This window comes from Hippocampus bargibanti, linkage group LG04 (assembly GCF_051943395.1).
Source record: "Hippocampus bargibanti isolate YZ-2025 linkage group LG04, ASM5194339v1, whole genome shotgun sequence".
In the NCBI taxonomy this organism is placed as follows: domain Eukaryota; kingdom Metazoa; phylum Chordata; class Actinopteri; order Syngnathiformes; family Syngnathidae; genus Hippocampus; species Hippocampus bargibanti.
In genome coordinates, this window is record NC_142737.1 from 30,205,164 (window position 1) to 30,224,358 (window position 19,195).

The 19,195-nt window shown below is 42.4% G+C and overlaps 2 protein-coding genes across 17 annotated transcripts in view; one reads left to right on the plus strand and one right to left on the minus strand.

Annotated features, from left to right (window-relative positions):
- Positions 1-16,555, minus strand: part of ak6 (adenylate kinase 6) — a 52,042-nt gene extending 35,487 nt beyond the window's left edge. The window contains exons 1-4 of the mRNA XM_088995095.1: positions 16,426-16,555; positions 16,265-16,331; positions 3,266-3,358; positions 3,066-3,124 (exon numbers count right to left, since the gene is read on the minus strand). Coding sequence (XP_088851221.1) covers positions 3,066-3,124; positions 3,266-3,358; positions 16,265-16,292 — 180 coding nt within the window. The 5' untranslated portion in view covers positions 16,293-16,331; positions 16,426-16,555. The remainder of the gene's footprint in view (positions 1-3,065; positions 3,125-3,265; positions 3,359-16,264; positions 16,332-16,425) is intronic.
- The window catches only part of rad17 (RAD17 checkpoint clamp loader component), a 108,425-nt gene continuing 105,783 nt past the window's right edge, over positions 16,554-19,195 (plus strand). For 7 of the 16 annotated variants that reach the window (XM_088995085.1, XM_088995079.1, XM_088995076.1 and 4 more), the window contains exons 1-2: positions 16,590-16,949; positions 17,433-17,554. In XM_088995085.1, the coding sequence (XP_088851211.1) occupies positions 17,517-17,554 (38 nt within the window). In that variant the 5' untranslated portion in view covers positions 16,590-16,949; positions 17,433-17,516. Of the gene's footprint in view, positions 16,950-17,432; positions 17,555-19,195 lie in introns of all 16 variants that reach the window. The other 9 variants (XM_088995087.1, XM_088995078.1, XM_088995092.1 and 6 more) reach the window with 8 other exon arrangements.

The window sequence follows — 19,195 nt, forward strand, 5'->3', positions numbered from 1 at the left end:
GCAACACAAAATTCCTACTTATTTCAAACCGATAAACAAGGCAAAAATTAGTGCATCCAAAAGATAGGCTACCAAATGAAAAACAAAGTAATGTAGTTTATTCCATACATTGTAAGAATGAAAATTGTAAAGAGCAGTACATTGGGGACTCAACAAATTCTCAAAAAAAGACTATCAACATCGCAGGGATAATACAAGTGGGCCTCAATCGGCAGTACATTTGCACCTAAAAGCTAGCAACCACTCATTTGACGACAATAAGGTAAAATCTTAGCGAAAGAACATAGATGGTTTGAAAGGGGGGTAAAAGAAGCGATTCTTATAAAACAACAAAATCCTTCATTGAAACGGTCTGGTGGGGTGAGGTTCAATTTGGATAGTTCATACAATAACCTGCTTAGGCAAAACAGGTTAGGCAACATTCAAAATGCTGATGAGGTGATACCGGTGGGAGTGGAGGAAATGGGCCAGTCGTTAGTCAGGAACGTAGGAACAATCAGTGGGGCCACAGGGAGTGTTCCTCTGCTCCCCCCAACCTGAGAGTAGGGACCTATCATAGCTGTGTCCGGCGCCGCCATGGCTGGACATTAGGGATATATAAATAGGGCCGATACGACCAGCCAGACTTTAGTTCGCTGACAAAGCCTCTTGGATAGGAGGCGAAACGTCCGAAACCTTCAAATTTGTACAGATGACGGCTGAAGAAACCTTCTCATCGATGGACCACTCCTGTACGACTGAGAGCTTACACAGACGTATTGCAGAGACAGAGAATTAACCGATGCGGTAGGCGGGGCGAGCTGTGGAATGGGGAATTTGAGCTTGGGAGTCTGAGGTCAAAGGGGGGAGGATCTGCGCGCGGGGTCCACTCCACCACTTCCTCTAGAAGGCTGCCCTCTCTTTCCCCCCCATTCACTCTTCCCCCTCCCCTTACTGCTTTATGTAGGCCAGATGTGGGTTAGGATAAGAATAGATTGGAACACACGTCCCCTACTGGGGACACTCAGTCGTTACACCAATTTTTTTTTCTCACATGAAATGTCTTCATGTATTATTTACCTTAAAAAAAAAATTCGATGACTTCTCAAATTCTTTTGTACATTGACGACATCTTGCTTGATTCACTAACTGAAGAAAAAAAGCTGTATCAATCACTTGTTCCAAAATCTAGAAAGTACAGGTAATATAACTTCCTTGACTATGTTAGAGTTTTGCCAAAAACAAGTTGAACTTGTAGAGAAAAAAAAAGATGATGACATTTCTACAACCTGATTTGGATGACTCACCTTTACCTGACAGCATCCACGTTGAAATTATTGCTGATGGTTCATTACCAAAAACGTATTCAACGCAAACAACAGAAATTGTTGTATTGACTGAAGCGTAAATGGATAAAAGGAAACCGACAGTAAATACAATGACTTTATTATACAGTACAGTTTATTTCCTTAATTACAATACCATAGCACATTTATTATACACGAAAAAAGGTATATTTTGTGTCGTTTTAAGGATCATTTAGTAGAAAATTATGTTTTATGGGGACCTGTGAACGAATAATTCTCATTTTAATGGTTTCCTATGGGAAATTAATGTTTGGCATACACACTGTTCGCCTTACACACACTTTCTGGGAACCAGTTAAGTTCATAAGCCAATGTATCAATGTATGTAATATGTGGCACAGATCATGTACCAATATGCACTAATCGTAATAGACATGCGCTGGTGCTGGCGCAGTGAAGTTACAAAGTTGCGCCAGTGGCTGTCAAAATGTGTGAATGGGGCAAGGGCGCGGCCCAGATGCATCCCTGCCGATAGCTCTAGAACCAAATACAATAGAAATTAACTTTATTTTCAGATGAACGAAGAGAGTCCAAGGTTTCTAACGCTGTGTTGAATGTTTATGTAGTCCAAAACTCAATATTCTGTGGGTCCTGCAATTTAAGTGAAAATGCCAAAAAAAAACTTGGCACTGCAGTGGACAGGTTTTTGCACATTCGCTGGCAGTGAATGAGTTAATCATGTGCATTTAACACTATCATTTGACACTCCTACGTCTTCTTTCGGAGTGACCGGGTTGGATAGGATCAGGAATGACTACATTGCAGGGACAACTTATACTCGAGGCTATGGAGAGAAAGTCAGAGAGGCCAGAGTGAGATGGTGTGGACACGTCCAGAGGAGAGAGAGTGACCATATTGGGAGAAGGATGCTGAGCCTTGAACTGCCAGGCAGGAGACCGAGAGGAAGACCGAAGAGGAGGTTGATGGATGTTGTTAAAGAGGACATGAAGGTAGCTGGTGTAAGAAAAGAGGATGCACAAAACTAGGTTAGATGGAGGACATCGAGTCGCTGTGGCGACCCCTGAAGGGAAAAGCCGAAAGGAAAAGGAGAAGATTTGACATTTCTACGAGATGCAGCCCATACTGTATTTTTACCTTTCAGATCTCGAAATATCATCCATAACAAAAGGCGATATTTTCCACTTGAGATGGTTCGTATGAAGAGATGTTCATATGTAGGGGTACCACTGTATAGAGTAAAATACTCCGATGAGGAGTCCTGCTAGAGTGTTTCAGACATAATTTTAAAAACAGGAACATTCTGATCAATTGGGCAAAGTAAAGAAATAGGACGAGATATTTTATGGTGATTCAATTCAAAGCAAATGCTACAAACCTTGGAGAAATAAACGATGATTGCACTTTTGTACATGGTGTCGCAGAATTATTTTTGCTGTAACAATCAGTAGTTTGTTTCATCGGGAATTCACCAATGTCACTGGAAAAGAATGGCAATTTGGAGGACCAGATAAGAATTTTAAAGAGGTACACGCACGTACGATAGTGATGTTTCTGCACTTAAGACACTGCAAAGGTTTGTCCCATGCCCCTGCGTCATGTCTCACCGAAGGTAGGAAATTATTTCCTGTTAACACACTCAGAAGCTCTTTTATAGACTTAATTTTCTGTTTTGTTGTGAGTGTAGCATACATTGTATTTCATTAAGGAAAACGAGTTGGTGATCATCTCAAAGTTAAAAATAATTCAAGCATAACTCACTTTATCTTCATCCAATATAGGGCATTGGTACTCTTGATCATAGCCATCATAAAGTTCTCCTGTGAAAAAATAAATAAATCAATGTTTATATCAATACGTTAACAAATGTGACAATCAAGAATACTGCCTTCTTCAAAGTCACCTAATACATGAAATTATCCTCTGAAGTGTCAGCATGTCGAAGTAAGTTCTTTTTTTACCTTCCTGAGCCAGCTCACCTATATTAACATAGGTGAGCCCGGTCCGCTCTGCTAGCTCCTTCCCCAGGGTTGTTTTTCCAACACCAGGGGTCCCTAGATTAAAAACATAACAAAACAGAAAGAGCAACTATTTAAGTCCAAGATGCACAACAAATGTTGTTCCAACTACTGAACAAACATTTTAATTTTCGCTTCCAAGCGAAAACAACATTTTGTGCCCTCACAATTACATGAATGTTCTTGGGGCCATGTGGTGCACAATTGTGTAAACTCTGGTTCATCAACGCTTTTGAAATTAACTAATTCGCTGCCATTCACAAATTTATTCGGGAATTGAAAATATGCCGTAAAATGGCATTCCTGAGTTTATTGGGGTTTTGCTTTCTTTGTGTGACAGTGAAGATTAAAGGACAACCGACGTCACTTTTTGTTTACTAACTGACACCAGAAAAAAGTTTTATAGCATCTAAAATACCCAAAACACGCAGTATGATATTTTTGTCAAATGCAAAACACCAATAAAAATGACTTAAAGTGTCGAAAAAGTACTTTAATTTGAAACCGGAAGTGGCCAGTTTCAGAGGGTCCCGCCCCCATGTTCGTGGTGTCACGGCAAAACAATGGCTTCAGATTCGGAGAATATGCTTTCTTGTTACTCATCCAGTAATGAATATGATTCAAATAGTTCTGAAGAAGAAAGCATACATGTTTGCAATCAATTAAATATTTTATTATGTGTCATTTTGAGGCATCAGGGGTGGGAAATGTCGCACCCAAAAAAGGCAGAAAATGGCGACAAAGCCGTGTAATTAATCAGCCCGTTTCCACAGGCTGATTAATTGCTTACATGGAGCTTTGTCGCACTCTTCTGCCTCTTTTTGGTCCTACACGACGTTTTCAGACCAAAGTACAGCAAAATGCATTGACGTGATGGAAGGACTGCTACAAGGTGTCCTTTTTTCGGTCAGGGGCGTTCCTTCAGTGATGTAGGATGAGGACTCGTCACCAACTCAAAAACAAGACTTGCGGAATATTCAGCGCATGTCTTAAAACGTAAAATATAGCTATATGCGGTGGAATCTTTGTAAAATACGCTCAGTAGAAGTCATTTGAAGCCATTTTGCAAATTATGGACACAACTTGTCCGGAATATATGTGTGAATGAGAGGGATCCAAGTGCAAGAGTGATGCTACAGGGAGAAGAGATAAAGAAGGTGGAGGATTTGAAGTACTTGGGGTCAACTGTCCAGAGCAATGGAGAGTGTGGAAAAAGGTGAAGAAGCGTGTCCAGGCAGGCTGGAGCGGCTGGAGAAACATGTCAGGTGTGATGTGTGAAAAAAGGGTTTCAGCTAGGGTGAAAGGAAAAGTGTATAAAACAGTGGTGAGAACAGCCATGATGTTTGGACTGGAGACAGTGCCACTGAAGAAAAGACAGGAAGCAGAGCTGGAGGTGGCAGAGCTGAAGATGTTGAGGTTTTCTTTGGGAGTGACCAGGTTGGATAGGCTCAGGAATGAGTACATTAGAGGGACAACTCATATTAGAGGCTTTGGAGAGAAAGTCAGAGAAGCCAGACTGAGATGGTTTGGACATGTCCAGAGAAGAGAGAGTGACTATATCGGGAGAAGGATGCATGCTGAGCCTTGAACTGCCAAGCAGGAGACCGAGAGGAAGACCGAAGAGGTTTATGGATGTGGCCAAAGAGGACATGAAGGTAGCTGGTGTGAGAGAAGAGGATGCACAAAACCGGGATAGATGGAGGACATTGATTCGCTGTGGCGACCTCTGAGGGAAAAAGGCGAAAGGAAAAGAAGAAGATGGACACAACTTGCCCGGAGACGTCGGTTGTCCTTTAAGTCCCGGTCTATCTTGTGTGTGAATTTCAGACTGTAGGTAATGTATTTCCTTCCCACCAGGGTACAACAGTTGGAATTTGCTCTAAAAAAAGTAGCCTCCGATCGCCCCATGAAGAACATGGGGGAGGCGGGCCTTCCTTTCAGTCTTTTAATGGAAGCGAGAGCGGCGATTATGGCGAAGCATTTTAGTCAAAATTACAAGCAGTTAACGTTGGCACAGTACTGGAATGGCCGCGCAGCTGTACAACTAGCTGAGGGTTATTTGTCGGGTGACTCGGAACCGGATCCGTATTCCCCCAATGAGTGGCTGGCATCGGGCTGGAAGAGCGGTCGGGATACTTCACCGGATCAGCGCCGAACAAGGCCAGACCACCCACCCGGAAGTCCAGGTGCACATTCACGTGTTAGTTTTATTTTGTTTGCTAGGTGAATTGGTCCTGCAATAATCTGTTATAGTTCAGATGTTCAAAAAGGCCAGTTCGTCAAGTTGTGTACACATTCATCCTCTGACATCACAAGTCCACATATAATGCTACCGTTATGTGTCAAGTGCATTGTCGATGCTATGAGATGAAAATGGTACAGTATGTTAGTAAATATTTGTAGCTCAAGGAGTAAGGGAAGACTTTGTTGAGAGTCCTGAACAGTCCCGCTGCACCCTGGAGAGTGCTATACTACACTAACAAGTATGTATGTATGTATGTATGTATGTATGTATGTATGTATGTATGTATGTATGTATGTATGTATGCATGCATGCATGCATGCATGCATGCATGCAAGTATGCTTGTATGTATGTATGTATGTATGTATGTATGTATGTATGCATGCATGCAAGTATGCTTGTATGTATGTATGTATGTATGTATGTATGTATGTATGTATGTATGTATGTATGTATGTATGTATGCATGCATGTTGCTGTCCTACATGTGTGATGATGACGCTTGTCCCAAGGGTGATAAGATTGAGGATGGACACACACACACACACACACAGCCACCTGTATATAGCTAACGCACACACCTGTAAATAGTTCAAACACATGCAGACATCTGTACATATATTATTGTTCTGTGCTTCTGTGTCTGAATTTGATGTTATAAATCTAAATAAATATAGTCTATTCCCCTGCCGGCAGTAAAAGACAATCTTTCTGTGTTCGAGCCTTTGTTCACAGTGTCCGACTGAATATCTAAACACCCGTCCAATGCAAATTTGCTTCTATTCCAAGCCCCAAATTCCAGTGTCCCATCCACATCTGCACTGAGGCTCGTTTCTTCTCATTGTCAGCTCCCCAAGCCATCCATCTATCCGCAGACTGTCCAACAGCACAGACATTTCCACTAAACAAAACAGGCCAAGAAAAATGCTGCCCATTAGATTCTTAAAATGTAAATGCCTCCGGGATGTCCAGTGCACCAACATTCCTCTCAATCAAAATCAGAGCTGGTACACACATGCGTGATGCTTACAAGGTGCAACCAGCAAGCACAGACTAGTCCCATTGACAAATGTCATGTCCAAAAATGGTGAAAACAACAGGTATACACGAGGTAACACCACATGAAATAAAAATGAAAAAATATTAGTGATGTGCCCGACTGTGCCGAGGCGTGTGTCAAGTAAATCGGGAAAAATATCTCCAAGGTGCGCTTCGAGGCAGTGTTGATTAAGCTTGTGGCCATACCCGAAGCCTCGGAACACGTATTGCTACGCCCGAAGCCTCTCGAGACGCGTTTCCTATGTCATCATAAACTCATAGTTTCACGGGTCATGCGAAATAAAATGGTGCACCGACACAACAATGATCTGATGGCTGACACTGACACACCCAACTTGCATCTTCAATCGGGTTGGTTCTGATATGACGCACCGTCCACAACGAAAATGAGAACATCCCCTGTCTGGGGAAACGTTTCCTAAGCAGTCATCTGTACTTCTTTGAAGGTGCCGGACGTTTCACTCCTCATCTGAAGAGCTTTGTCAGCGAACTAAAGTTGTGCAGGTAACACAGGCCCTATATTCTTAACGGACAGAGGAGGCCTCTGCTCCGATAGGTCCATGTGCCGGACCCCTGCTGTTAGGTCCCTGCTCTAAGGTTGGGGGAGCAGTGGAGCACTCCTGAAGCCAATCTGATTACTTCGATTGTTCTATCCCTTTCTCTGATTTCGCCACATTAGCCATTCTGATGACCTCTCCGCTCTGATTACCTTTAAAGGACAACTGACACCTCCGGACAAGTTGTGTCCATAATTTGTAAAATCACTTCAAATGACTTCGACTGAGCCTATTTTACAAAGATTCCACCACATATAGCTATATTTTACGTTTTAAGACTCATGCTGAATATTCCGTAAGTCTTGTTTTTGAGTTGGTGAGTCCTCACGTCACGTCACTGAAGGAACGCCCCTGACCGAGAAAGGACACATTGTATCACGTGTACGTAGGTACGTACGTACATACATACATACATACATCTCTCTCTCTTGGCAGTCCATCGAAGTCGAAGATGACATAGCTTCCATTGCTTTGTGGGGTATTGGACAGTGGTTATTGGTGCTGGCGTCGATACCACTGTAGGTGACTATGAAGCCCGATTCTGGAGCCACAAATCCTGCCACATTCAGGATTTGTGAGGCCAGGACCGGGCTGGCGAGGCGGTACTGAAGCAGCAAAGGTGTCGCTGACAAACATTCTAAGGAAACAAATCAGCCGGTTTTCATGGAGCTTTGTCGCCATGTTCTGCCTCTTTTTGGTGCTACATAACCCCCCACCCCCACACGCACAAACCTCAAAATGTCACAGAATAAATTATTTAATCAATTACAAACATGTATGCTTTCCTCTTCAGAACTATTTGAATGATATTCATAACTTGAGTAACAAGAAAGCATGTTCTCCAAATCTGAAGCCATTGTTTTCATTCTCGAGCAAGGCAAGACGTCTTGGCGTGACACCACGAACAAGGGGGCGGGACCTTCTGAAACTGGCCACTTCCCGCTTCAATTTTTTTGCAGTTTTAGCACACTTTAAGTCATTTTTTATTTGTGTTTTGCATTTGACTAAAAATATCATACTGCATGTTTTGGTGATTTTAGATGCTATAAAATGTTTTTTCTGATGTCAGTTAGGAAACAAAAAAGTGATGTTGGTTTCCTTTAATGTTCCATCCCTGGCTCTGGTTTACCTCATTTGCATGACTAAGCCTATGTGCCATATGCTTCAGGGTCTGTCGTAAGCACGGTCTAAATTAAACCTTAAACCTATAACTTAATTTTAAACGCAAACGTTGCACATTCAGCACATCAACCACCAGCTTCAAAGCAACCTTGTTTGAAGTTGTCCGTGCTTTCCCTGTGTTTTATGCTGTCTTCTACCGGCATCCTAAATACAACAGACATTTTAAACCACTTTTCAACCCTGCTCGCGGAAATCAGCCACAAATATGATCATATCTTCCTCGTGGGAGATTTCAATATCCATGTGTGCTGCCGAGAAAAAACAAGCAAAGGATGACTCGTTTACTCTTTCAATTTTGTGCAACATGTGACAAGCCTGACACACGAACAAGGACATATTTTAGACTTGGCCCTTGCTTATGGACTACCAGTGTTAAACATGGAAGCCTCTGAAAATGGGATTTCTGATCACATGGTCTTATTTGATGTAGTCCTATTGGGTGTTGCTATAAAATCTGTCGTTCCTGGCTGCAAAGGGCGAATCTTTAATCCTCTCACTGCTAGCCAGTTCTCCGATGCCTTTAATAAACTTTACCATGATCACCGGTCTCTCCTGCATGAAAACACTGAAAGGAGGGCCTGCCTCCTCCGTGTACTTCACAGGGTGATCAGAGCCTGCTTTTTTTGGAGCAAAGTGCAACTGTTGCACCCTTGTGGGAGGGAAATACATTACCTACAGTTCACACACACAAGGGCTTTATCTTCACTCTCCCACAAAATATTAACATAAAATAAATAAATAAATAAACAAACAAATAAAAAACAAATAAACTCATGAATACATTCTATGGCATACTTTCAATTCCCGAACAAATTCATGAATGGCAGCGAATGACTTAAAGGACAACCGACGTCTCCGGACAAGTTGTGTCCATAATTTGTAAAATGGCTTCAAATGACTTCTACTCAGCGTATTTTAATAGGATTCCACCGTATATAGCTATATTTTACGTTGTAAGACTCGCGCTGAATATTCAGGAAGGAAGTCTTGTTTTTGAGTTGGTGACGAGTCCGTATGTGACGTCATAAAGGAACTAAAGTCGAAAGCAGGGGTCGGGAACCTATGGCTCGCGAGCCATATATGGCTCTTTTGATGATTGCATATGGCTCGCTGATAAAACTAAATACATATTTTCGTTTTTTCGCCTTTCATTTCCCGTTGGGGCTGCAGTTGGCGGAAAGCGCAATTTTGATTGGATGTCACTGAGCTAGGTTGGCCGAAAGCACCATTTTGATTGGATGATAGTGGCCGTCATGTTGAAACAGGTAAACACCCCTTTAAATGAGCCCAACTAGTGCACTTCAGCGTTAATGCACCGGAGCATTAGAGGAGAGAAAATGTTCTGATTCTAATTTGCAATGATACAATACCATCGATGAAACAGTCGAATGTCAGTGACATTTTAACAAGCCCGATGTTAACGTTAGCATCAACATACTTCTGCGAGAAGTAGATTGCAGATAGCAAGTGTGGAAGCTTATGAGCCGTGTGCAGGCTAGCTAGCAGTAACTTCGCTTCTGGACCGGCAAATTGAATTTCATTCCGATCGTTTGCCTGGATTTTTACCAATCACGAGGAACGGAAAACCATTCATGTTAACGGTTAGCACTATCACAAAGTTATTTTAAATAATACATTCTCTGATATTTTGTTGAAAAGTGGCCGCGCGTGCGTGTGTGTGTGTGTGTATACGCGCGCACGTGCGTGTGGCTCCAACTGAAAATCATTTCTAAATATTTTACTTTTATGGCTCTCTTAGTCAAAAAGGTTCCCGACCCCTGGTCTAAAGGAACGCCCCTGACCGAAAAAAGGCGCTTAAAATGTAATGTATTATTATTATTCATAATATACAAACTTTTTGGTGGAGTAATCTTCGGCGGAAGAACTCGAAAGCACATGACCTAGCGGAAGCACACGACCGAACAGCGCTCCAGCCGGCGCTACTTTCCACACCCCCTCTCATTGAATGCACAGGTCGATCGCCTCCTTGGAGCTTTTTGCTGGTAATTTTACTACAATGGGACCGAAAAAAAAAAAAAAAAAAACACAGGCTCGTGTTCAGCCCAAGAAGACAGAAAATAAAATCACAGTCGCTGAGAAGGAGTTAATTGAAAAACACGAACGAGGTGTGCGTTTGTGTGATTTAGTGGCAGAGCACGGTTGCAAAATGTGTTTCCGTGCTCTCAAAGCGAGTGTCTCGGGCAATCGAAGTTGAAAAACTTCTGTTAATTTGGATTAACGTGAAGCAGCTATCCGGCGACAGCGTGAGTAAAGCTATTTTATGCGAGTAAGCACGGCTAATTCACGCCGATATCGCCATGCGCCAACCTGGAAGTTCGGCGCTTATTGAGGATTTTAAAGCCAGAAACGGATCGTTCGAGAACATCTGAGGGCGAGAAGATGGCTGCATCAAGTGAGCGCATAAAGGCAATATTGGCATAGTGGAATGATGTGCAGGCTTTTACCGAACAGTTCCATCAAGAAAAGACTGTGGCTATGACAATCATCAACATGATGACCGATGTGATGCCTCAGCTTCGTAAGACCTTACAAGTCAGAAAGCAACAGGTGTCAATTAAGAGGTTTTTAATCAGCAAAAATGATGAGTCTCCAAAGAAAAAAGAAGAGAAGCCACACCAGAGGTTAAGTTACCAACAGTCCTGATGGAAGGTGACTCTCCTTCCATAAGCCATCAACGACCATCAAAAGGGTGAATAAAACTATTTTACAGTTTATTTCTTTAAAGGACAACCGATGTCTCCGCACAAGTTGTGTCTTCAAATGACTTCTACTGAGCGTATTGTACAAAGATTCCACCGCATATAGCTATATTTTACGTTTTAAGACTTGCGCTGAATATTCAGGAAGTCTTGTTTTTGAGTTGGTGACGAGTCTGTACGTGACGTCACTAAAGGACCACCCTTTACCGTAAAAAAGACACATTGTAGCGGTCCTTCCGTCACGTCAATGTATATTGCTGTACTTGTTTGGTCTTGGGACTTCGTGTTGCACCCAAGAGCCACAAGAGGAGGGCGTCCAAGCTCCATGGAGGGAATTTGTCAGCCTGTGGAAACGGGCTGAATCATTCCTCACGGGAGCTGGTCGGCATTTTTTCTCTTCTGAATGAAAGACGTCTTGGCGTGACGTCACGAACTGAGGGCGGGGCTTTCTGAAAATGCCCAATTCGCAGCTCATTTTTTTGCCGATTTTGGACACTGAGTCATTTTTATTGGTGTTTTGCATTTGAATAAAAATATACTGCATGTTTTGGGTATTTTAGATGCTATAAAACGTTTTTCTGATGTCAGTTAAGAAACAAAAAAGTGACGTCGGTTGTCCTTTAAGATTTGTTTCCACCCTAAAAATATATTTTTCCAGAGGAGTTGCATGTTAATGTAGCCATAAAACACAATTTCTGGGCCTTTTAAAATCCACACAAAATCCAGTAAAATGGCTGAGATTGAAGATTAAAAACTCCAGTGAGTTTTTAAAGTGAAGGAAAACAGGAGTACCTGGAGAAAACCCATACAGGCAGCGAGAGAACATATAAACATATAAAGTCAAAGGTCGGGGCTCAGAATCGAATCATTGAGAAGGGCATTAGTGTCACAAAATCTGATGATTCACTGTGATCAAAGTTCCTGTCACCTGACTCCTATTTTCTCAAACCATTTGCTGATCATGCAAGCCTGAGGTCATTTACAAACATATTTTTCATAATAGTAGTCACATCAGTTACTGAATATTTTGATTCTTCTGTTTGGCTGTCGGTGAAGGTGGATGCTTTTTGCTCTTCTGCTCTCCTCGCTTATGTCCCTGCTTGCTGATTTTTGTGTTTGCTGTAATCTGTCTCAACTTATTCTGAACCTACCGCTCCGTTTTTCTTCTGAAAAAAAAAAAAAAAACAACCACAAATAATGGATTTTTATGATTGACCGGCGTTGGATACGGGATGCCTCAGTCGTCAATTGGTTGATTCGGCTGGACTTTTCCTGGTGACCTGCAGGTGACATTTTCATCGCATATTTGCATCTGAAACTTGGTATTGTAGCTGTACGGAAGAGAATTAGGGCCACTGAAGAAAAAAAATATGGTTGGCAAAATTCTGACTTTCAACTCAGAATTCTGACTTTATTCTCAGAATTCTGACTTTGTGACGTTCGTGGAGCGGTTCGTGGAGCTGTTCGTGGAGCAGTTTTGGCCCCGTCAGCATGTACAATACGTAAATGTGGAATAAAGGACATACAGTAATGTCGTCACCTATCGACTATTTGCGTGGCCGAGGAGTGTCGGAAGACATCCTTTCTCTTTTGGAGGAGCAGAGGGTGAGTAAACAGTGCGTTCTGTTTGTTTCGTTTAATGGCCGTTGTGTCCAGAGTTAACATGCTCCATTTAAGTTGGTACTATGTCACTGTGACGCCACGTAACGTTTTTAACAACACCACTCCTAATTTCGCACCCCATCGTGTGGAAGCTATGCTTTTGACTTGGATTCAGCAATAAAGAAATACTTGCGATTTTATCGCATAATGCTCAAATTATTTTAAGCGTTCGGACTCTGAAAAGGATATGCAAAAGACTCGGTCTTTTTCAAAGAAAGAACCTGTCAGACCTGGGAGATGTGTTGCCTTTTGTCCAGCACGAGATCCTGACTAGTGGACAGATGCAAGGTTATCGCTGGCTACATCTGCGTGCCATTCAAAAGCATTTGTTGTGTAACAAGATACAATAAAACAAATTATAAAATAGGCTGACCCTGTAGGCGTGGGATTAAGAAGAGCACGACGCCTAAAACTGCGGCAGTATAATTGTAGAGGGCCAAATGCTCTTTGGCACCTGGATGGCTATGACAAATTAAAACCCTATGGGATTGGCATTGATGGCTGTGTTGATGGGTTTAGCCGGTATGTGCTATGGGCGCAAACCTATACCACTAATAGTGACCCTAAGGTGGTTGCAAAAAAACAGTTTCACGTGTCGGTAGATGTCCAGAGAGGATCCGTGCAGACAGGGGCGCAGAAAACGGTTGTATCGAACCAATGCAAATGTTTTTGCGTCGGAATCACTCAGACAATTTGGCTCTGGAGAAAAGTTTCCTTTATGGAAGAAGTACAGCCAATCAGCGCATTGAAGGGTGGTGGTCCACCCTTCGCAAACAGTGTACAATTTTGGATTAATTTATTTCAAACTCTTCAGAATGATTGCCACTTAACAGGAGATTTTCTGGATAAGTCTTATCCGGTTCTGGTTTCTTAATCTTGTGCAGGTCAGGTCGAATAATGTTTTGGGACTTTTTTTTTATTTGATGAATGGTGAAAATATCATACTCAAACAATGGTGCTTTTTGTTCAGGGTGAGCTGGATGAAGTTGTGAAGACATGGAACTTACACAAAATAAGACAAAGATTGCACAATGATACAGCTTCGGGTCGACCAGTGATTGTGAATTCATTTCCTGAATTGCACAGTGCGGAGGATCAATTAAAACCTGTTTCAACGGAAGACATCACTGCATGTTGTCAAGATCTGGTTGGCGACCAACGGGGGCGCGGTCTGCCCCGCCTGCACCTGCACAGGTGCTGGTCGTCCCGATCAGATTGCCGACCAACGGGTAGCGACGTCAGCCCTGCCTGCTGCCTCGCAGGTGCTGGTCGTTTTAATCACTGACACTTAAAAGGACACCCGGCACGACCATCCGGTGTCGTTTCATTGTTTGCTTCATGTTTGTTGCATGCTTTGTCTGCAATCGCATGCATTGTATGCTGTGCATGTGTTTGTTTAACCTTGGCGGACTTTTACACTTGATTTTCTTTTGATACTTGTATTTTTTCTGTTCAGATGATTTTTTCTGCCACCAGGCAGTCCGGAGGCTCAACTCCCTCCCAGCCCTGCCCAGCCTGCCCCTTCCCACTGCCACACTCACCGAACACTGAGTACACGCTACATGTTGTACGATTATCCTGAACTCAATTTTTTTTGTTCTTTCTCATTTTTTTCTGCCAGACCTCACTTCAACCCTTTCTTGTTGTTTGTTTTTGCATTACTACATTACATCACTTTATATACGCCACTTCCTCACTTTACATATGTCACTACCTCACTTTCCATACGTCACTGCCTCACTTTCCAGACGACACTACCTCACTTTACATACAGAAATTACATGTACTGTCTGTTGTCAATTGTATGTCTTTTTAGCCACGTTATAAGTGCCTTGCATGTCTTGCACGCTGGTTCCGAGAGGACATCAATTCCATGCTGTATGTCATGCATATTAGCATATTTGACAATAAAGCTGATTTTGACTTTGATGTTTTACATTTTGTTCCTGCTGACCTTTATTTTAATACAATTTGTCAAACAACCTCCTGCTCCCTCCTGCCTGCTTTTTGGGATCCCGTGACACATGTATGGAAAACTGCACGACAAATGGCGATTTTCCATGTGATGAAACTGTACTTGAACTGTGTTGCCTGCTTATGGAGGAAAATGAATGGCACACATTATCAGATCCATTGAATGCGAGGGACTTGTATGTTAAGTTGAGAGAGGAATTACTGAAGTATATTTGACATGTCTCCTGATGCAATATTTGGACTTTGTACTGATGTGAAAATGAAGCTTCAAATTTACTCCACAAACCAGTTGTTTTTTTTCGACTCCTCTCAATTGCATTCAGTGGTAGGTTGGAAGTACACAGACATTATTTAAAACAACTTACCTGTTTTAAACCTGTGACCCTTGTGAGGTTGACTATTTCACAAGTGGATGAATGTCTTAATCATTATATAAAACCTCTCCATCTTTTTCTGATCTGCTTATCCTCAAGGGTCACGAGGTGTGCTGTTTAGCCTATCCCAGCAGTCATTGGGCAGTAGGCGGGGGACACCCTGAACCCGTTGCCAGCCAAGCGCAATGCACAGACGAATAACCACCAGTGCTCACAATGACAAGGACAATTTAGTGTGTTCCATTAACCTGCCACGCATGTTAGTGAAATATTGGAGGATCTGGAGTAGCTGGAGACTCCAAACAGGTTAATCAAGTGTGTTCATTTCACAATGATTTTAACTGCAGTGACTCTCCAGCCGGCCACTGTCTTCCACACGATGGGGTGCGATATCAGGAGTGGTGTAGTTAAAAAACAACGTTATGTGGCGTCACGGTGACATAGTACCAAAGTACATGGTTACTTTCTATTTATTCGCGATGTAAACCGGGTGCATCCATTCATTATACAGTATTCAGACTAGCAACGGAGCTATCAGCTCCGCGGAGCACGTTAACTATGGACACAACGGCCATTAAACGAAACAAACAGAACACACTGTTTACTCACCCTCTGCTCCTCCAAAAGAGAAAGGACGTCTTCCGACACTCCTCGGCCACGCAAAAAGTCGATAGGTGACGACATTACTGTATGTCCTTTCTTACGAGCCACATGTACGTACTGTACACGCTGACGGGGCCAAAACTGAATCGCTCCACGAACGTCACAAAGTCAGAATACTTTAAAGTCACAACGAAAAGAATTCTGACATTAAAGTCAGAATTTTGCCAACCATATTTTTTTTCTTCCGTGGCCCTAATCCTCTTCCGTAATTTGCAACCGCAAGAGGAATTAGCATCTCAATGAAGTTACTTTTTGAATGAGCACACAATAATATTTTGATGGGAATCTAATTCACCCTTGGAATATAATGGATAGTTCCATTATACTCCAGCTTTCGCGGAACGGCTGCAGAATATCGATCAACACACGCATTTTTGTTTCGAGTGTAACGAAGTTCGGACTAAGACAGTATGTCATAAAATAAATGCGTAGCTATATTATTTTGAACAGTTGTAAATTCGTTTCCCAAAGCCACACAAGACACAAAACAATGGAGAGGTTTTGATACCTGTTAACAGGATGTTTGGTTGTCTCATATTCGTATCGAGCTCTCACCCCACAACACGTGCCATAACCTGAAAATAAATTTAAAAAACACATCGTTCCGGATTCGAAATACTATCTTAAATATTATCTTAGACATTTACGTTTAATATCCATAGCACTGACCTGAAAAGATGTCACCCGATGTTTCCTTGCAGTATTTACTTTGTCAGAACTTTGGGGTGATTTTTTTGGGCATTTTCACCCAAAAATGCCGTAAATTGAGGTAGCGCGTCTCTTTACGCCAGTCGCCGCACAATTTTCGGCATGTGAGTCTCCAAAGCTCATGATGAGCTGTGTCCATTATTAACTTGTATTTTGATTGACGAATTGGATAACAACATTTGTTCGAAAAAAACTGGAGTTGACCCCAACCCTGATGCGTAGGTTTGGCCAAATGTAGTTGAATTTTGTGAGTTTATTCTGAAATTATTTTAAAAAGGTGTACGGTTAATTGCTCGTCGCGTGACACATTACTCCACCGCTTGGCTTGTAAATGTAAATTGTGCAAAACAAATGCTAAAAAAATATTTGATTGAGGGTAGTCTGCCGACTGCTCATTGCCATGCAAGACTTGGTTACCTCAGTTTTAAGAACCATTGTCAAGAATGAAAATCCGCCACTGAAAGAGAAAGCTTGCTTCAATCAGAGTGAGTTAAAAAGTCTATCCGGTCGTCTTTGTTGTTCATTTTGAAAAAAAAATCTTATGGATATGATGATAACTTCTATTGCTAGACTGGGCATGTACTGGAAATAGTAATAACCTGAAACCAAGCTCAACCGAGTTGAGTTGTTGACCCCCAGCTCACTTGCTTTGGCCATTTATTACGGTACTTTTGTTTTGTGTTGAAACGTGCTGAAAATAACCGGTAAAAGTACAATTTTGTGATACATACAAATGACGTGGCTCATTAGTATTAGCATTTGAAAGAATAAAAATAACAAATACACAATATTTATATTCTTACATCTGTGTTACCATTCATTGTCGTTGTGTTTGGTGTTATTAATTGGATTATGTGTAAATTGGATTATGTGTAAAACTTAATTTAAATGTGATCTTTCTTGATAAACAATTTGGTGGGTGGATAAGCTTTCATTGATTTGACAGGACATAATTTATTTCAATCTAGACTAGGGCTCCCAAATCGAACCAATGAGGCCTCGCAACCGGAAAAGAGAGATCTGCAGCTCAGCCCTCGGCCGTAGGGAACAGGATGAACCCTGGGTGGAAAGGTACATGCCGTGCTCAAAGGTAAATTTTCATCCACCCATCCTCCATGGCACAGGTGCTCACACTTTTTCAGCATGGGAGCTACTTTTGAAATGACCAAGTCAAAATGATCTACCCATTATGTTTAAACTCAACTTTAGTTGTGTAGTATCAGTTCATGACAATGTCACGTCAGCTTGTTGTGTGATCTACCAATAATAGCTTGGAGATCAACTGGTATATCACGATCTACATATTGAGCACCCCTGGTCTATTCCCTTTTCACTTTCAACATGAATATTCATCCTGGTCTCTCACCGCCAGCCCAAACATTGTATTCAATTGAATTGTAAATAAAAATATGAATTAAATATATTGTAGCCGTTGAGGAAGGAGCACACAAGACTGAATGTGGACATGTGTTTATTCCAACGGCTAACAAGTGGATCTCACTCAAACAGAAAATGCAGTGAAATATATGTAACATAAACCCGCCACCGTTGTATTAAGTTCATCCTGTCTACTTGATATCTAATTTAAAACAGATTCTTTACTTTCAGACAGTGTATTGTAGGTGTTTCAAATATTTGATATTATTTGATAATATTTCAAATATCAAATATTTGAAACACCTACAATACACTGTCTGTGAGTAAAGAATCTGTTAAATTAATTATAAACCCGCCACCTCCTGTGCTCCTGCTGGGTGAGATGCCTGGTCCTAATGCCCGCCATACAGCCCCCCCAGAACACCCAGAAGGAAAGTCAAGGTGCAAACTTGACCATCCTGCCACAACGATTACGCAGTCCTTCGTTCGGTGGTGCAGGTGAAGTTATTTGGGCAGGTGACCCGGGTGAGACCTGAGTGGGGGAACGACACTCAACCCTGGCATGCCGCGGTGAGGCTGGAGGTTTCTGAGTGCGTCTGCGACGTGGAACCTGGCCCGGCGAAATGTCCTGGCCCGCAACTAAATGAGCCGGTTTGAGCCTGTCTACTGAAATGCCCTCCCTTCACCCACCCAAATCGAGCACATAACTCTTTTCACCGTGTTCGAGCACTCTAAACGGGCCATTGTGACGCACGAAATCAAACCGGGATGACCTAAGAGCAGACGTAACAAATACTATGGGGACACAGTGGTGAAATGGTGCTGGAGTCGGGTTTCCAGGTTTGCCCCGGTGTGCCTGTGGACTTTGGCGTTCTGACATGCCACACATACAGCTGCCCACTTACTGACGTCCTTTCGTAACCCACTGGCACTTCACATTGTTAACGATAAGGCTGTGCGAATCAAAACGCTTGAAAATCTTGAATGTGCGGGACGGGGTAACTGTCATGTGTCTTTATGTTGTTCAGCCGACGAAAATCTCCGCACGGCCGGCAAGAACCGTCACTTTTGAGCACCATGTGTAATGGTGAGGCCCACGGGCTGTTGGAACGCCTCACGATGCACAAGCGCTCCATCGTCGCGAACACCCCTTTCGCCATTGCCAATTTTGCCGCGTCAAGGCGACGAGTGCGGGCAAAAACTGGCGGGCCGACCGTGGCGATGAAATGCTCTACTCCATGTTTCGTATCGGAATTGTAAAAGGCGGGAGTAGTTAACGACAGGAAATCGGTCCACAGACGTTCGTAAACGTTTCCTGAAATTAAATAATTTGCGTATGTTAATGCTCCGAGCC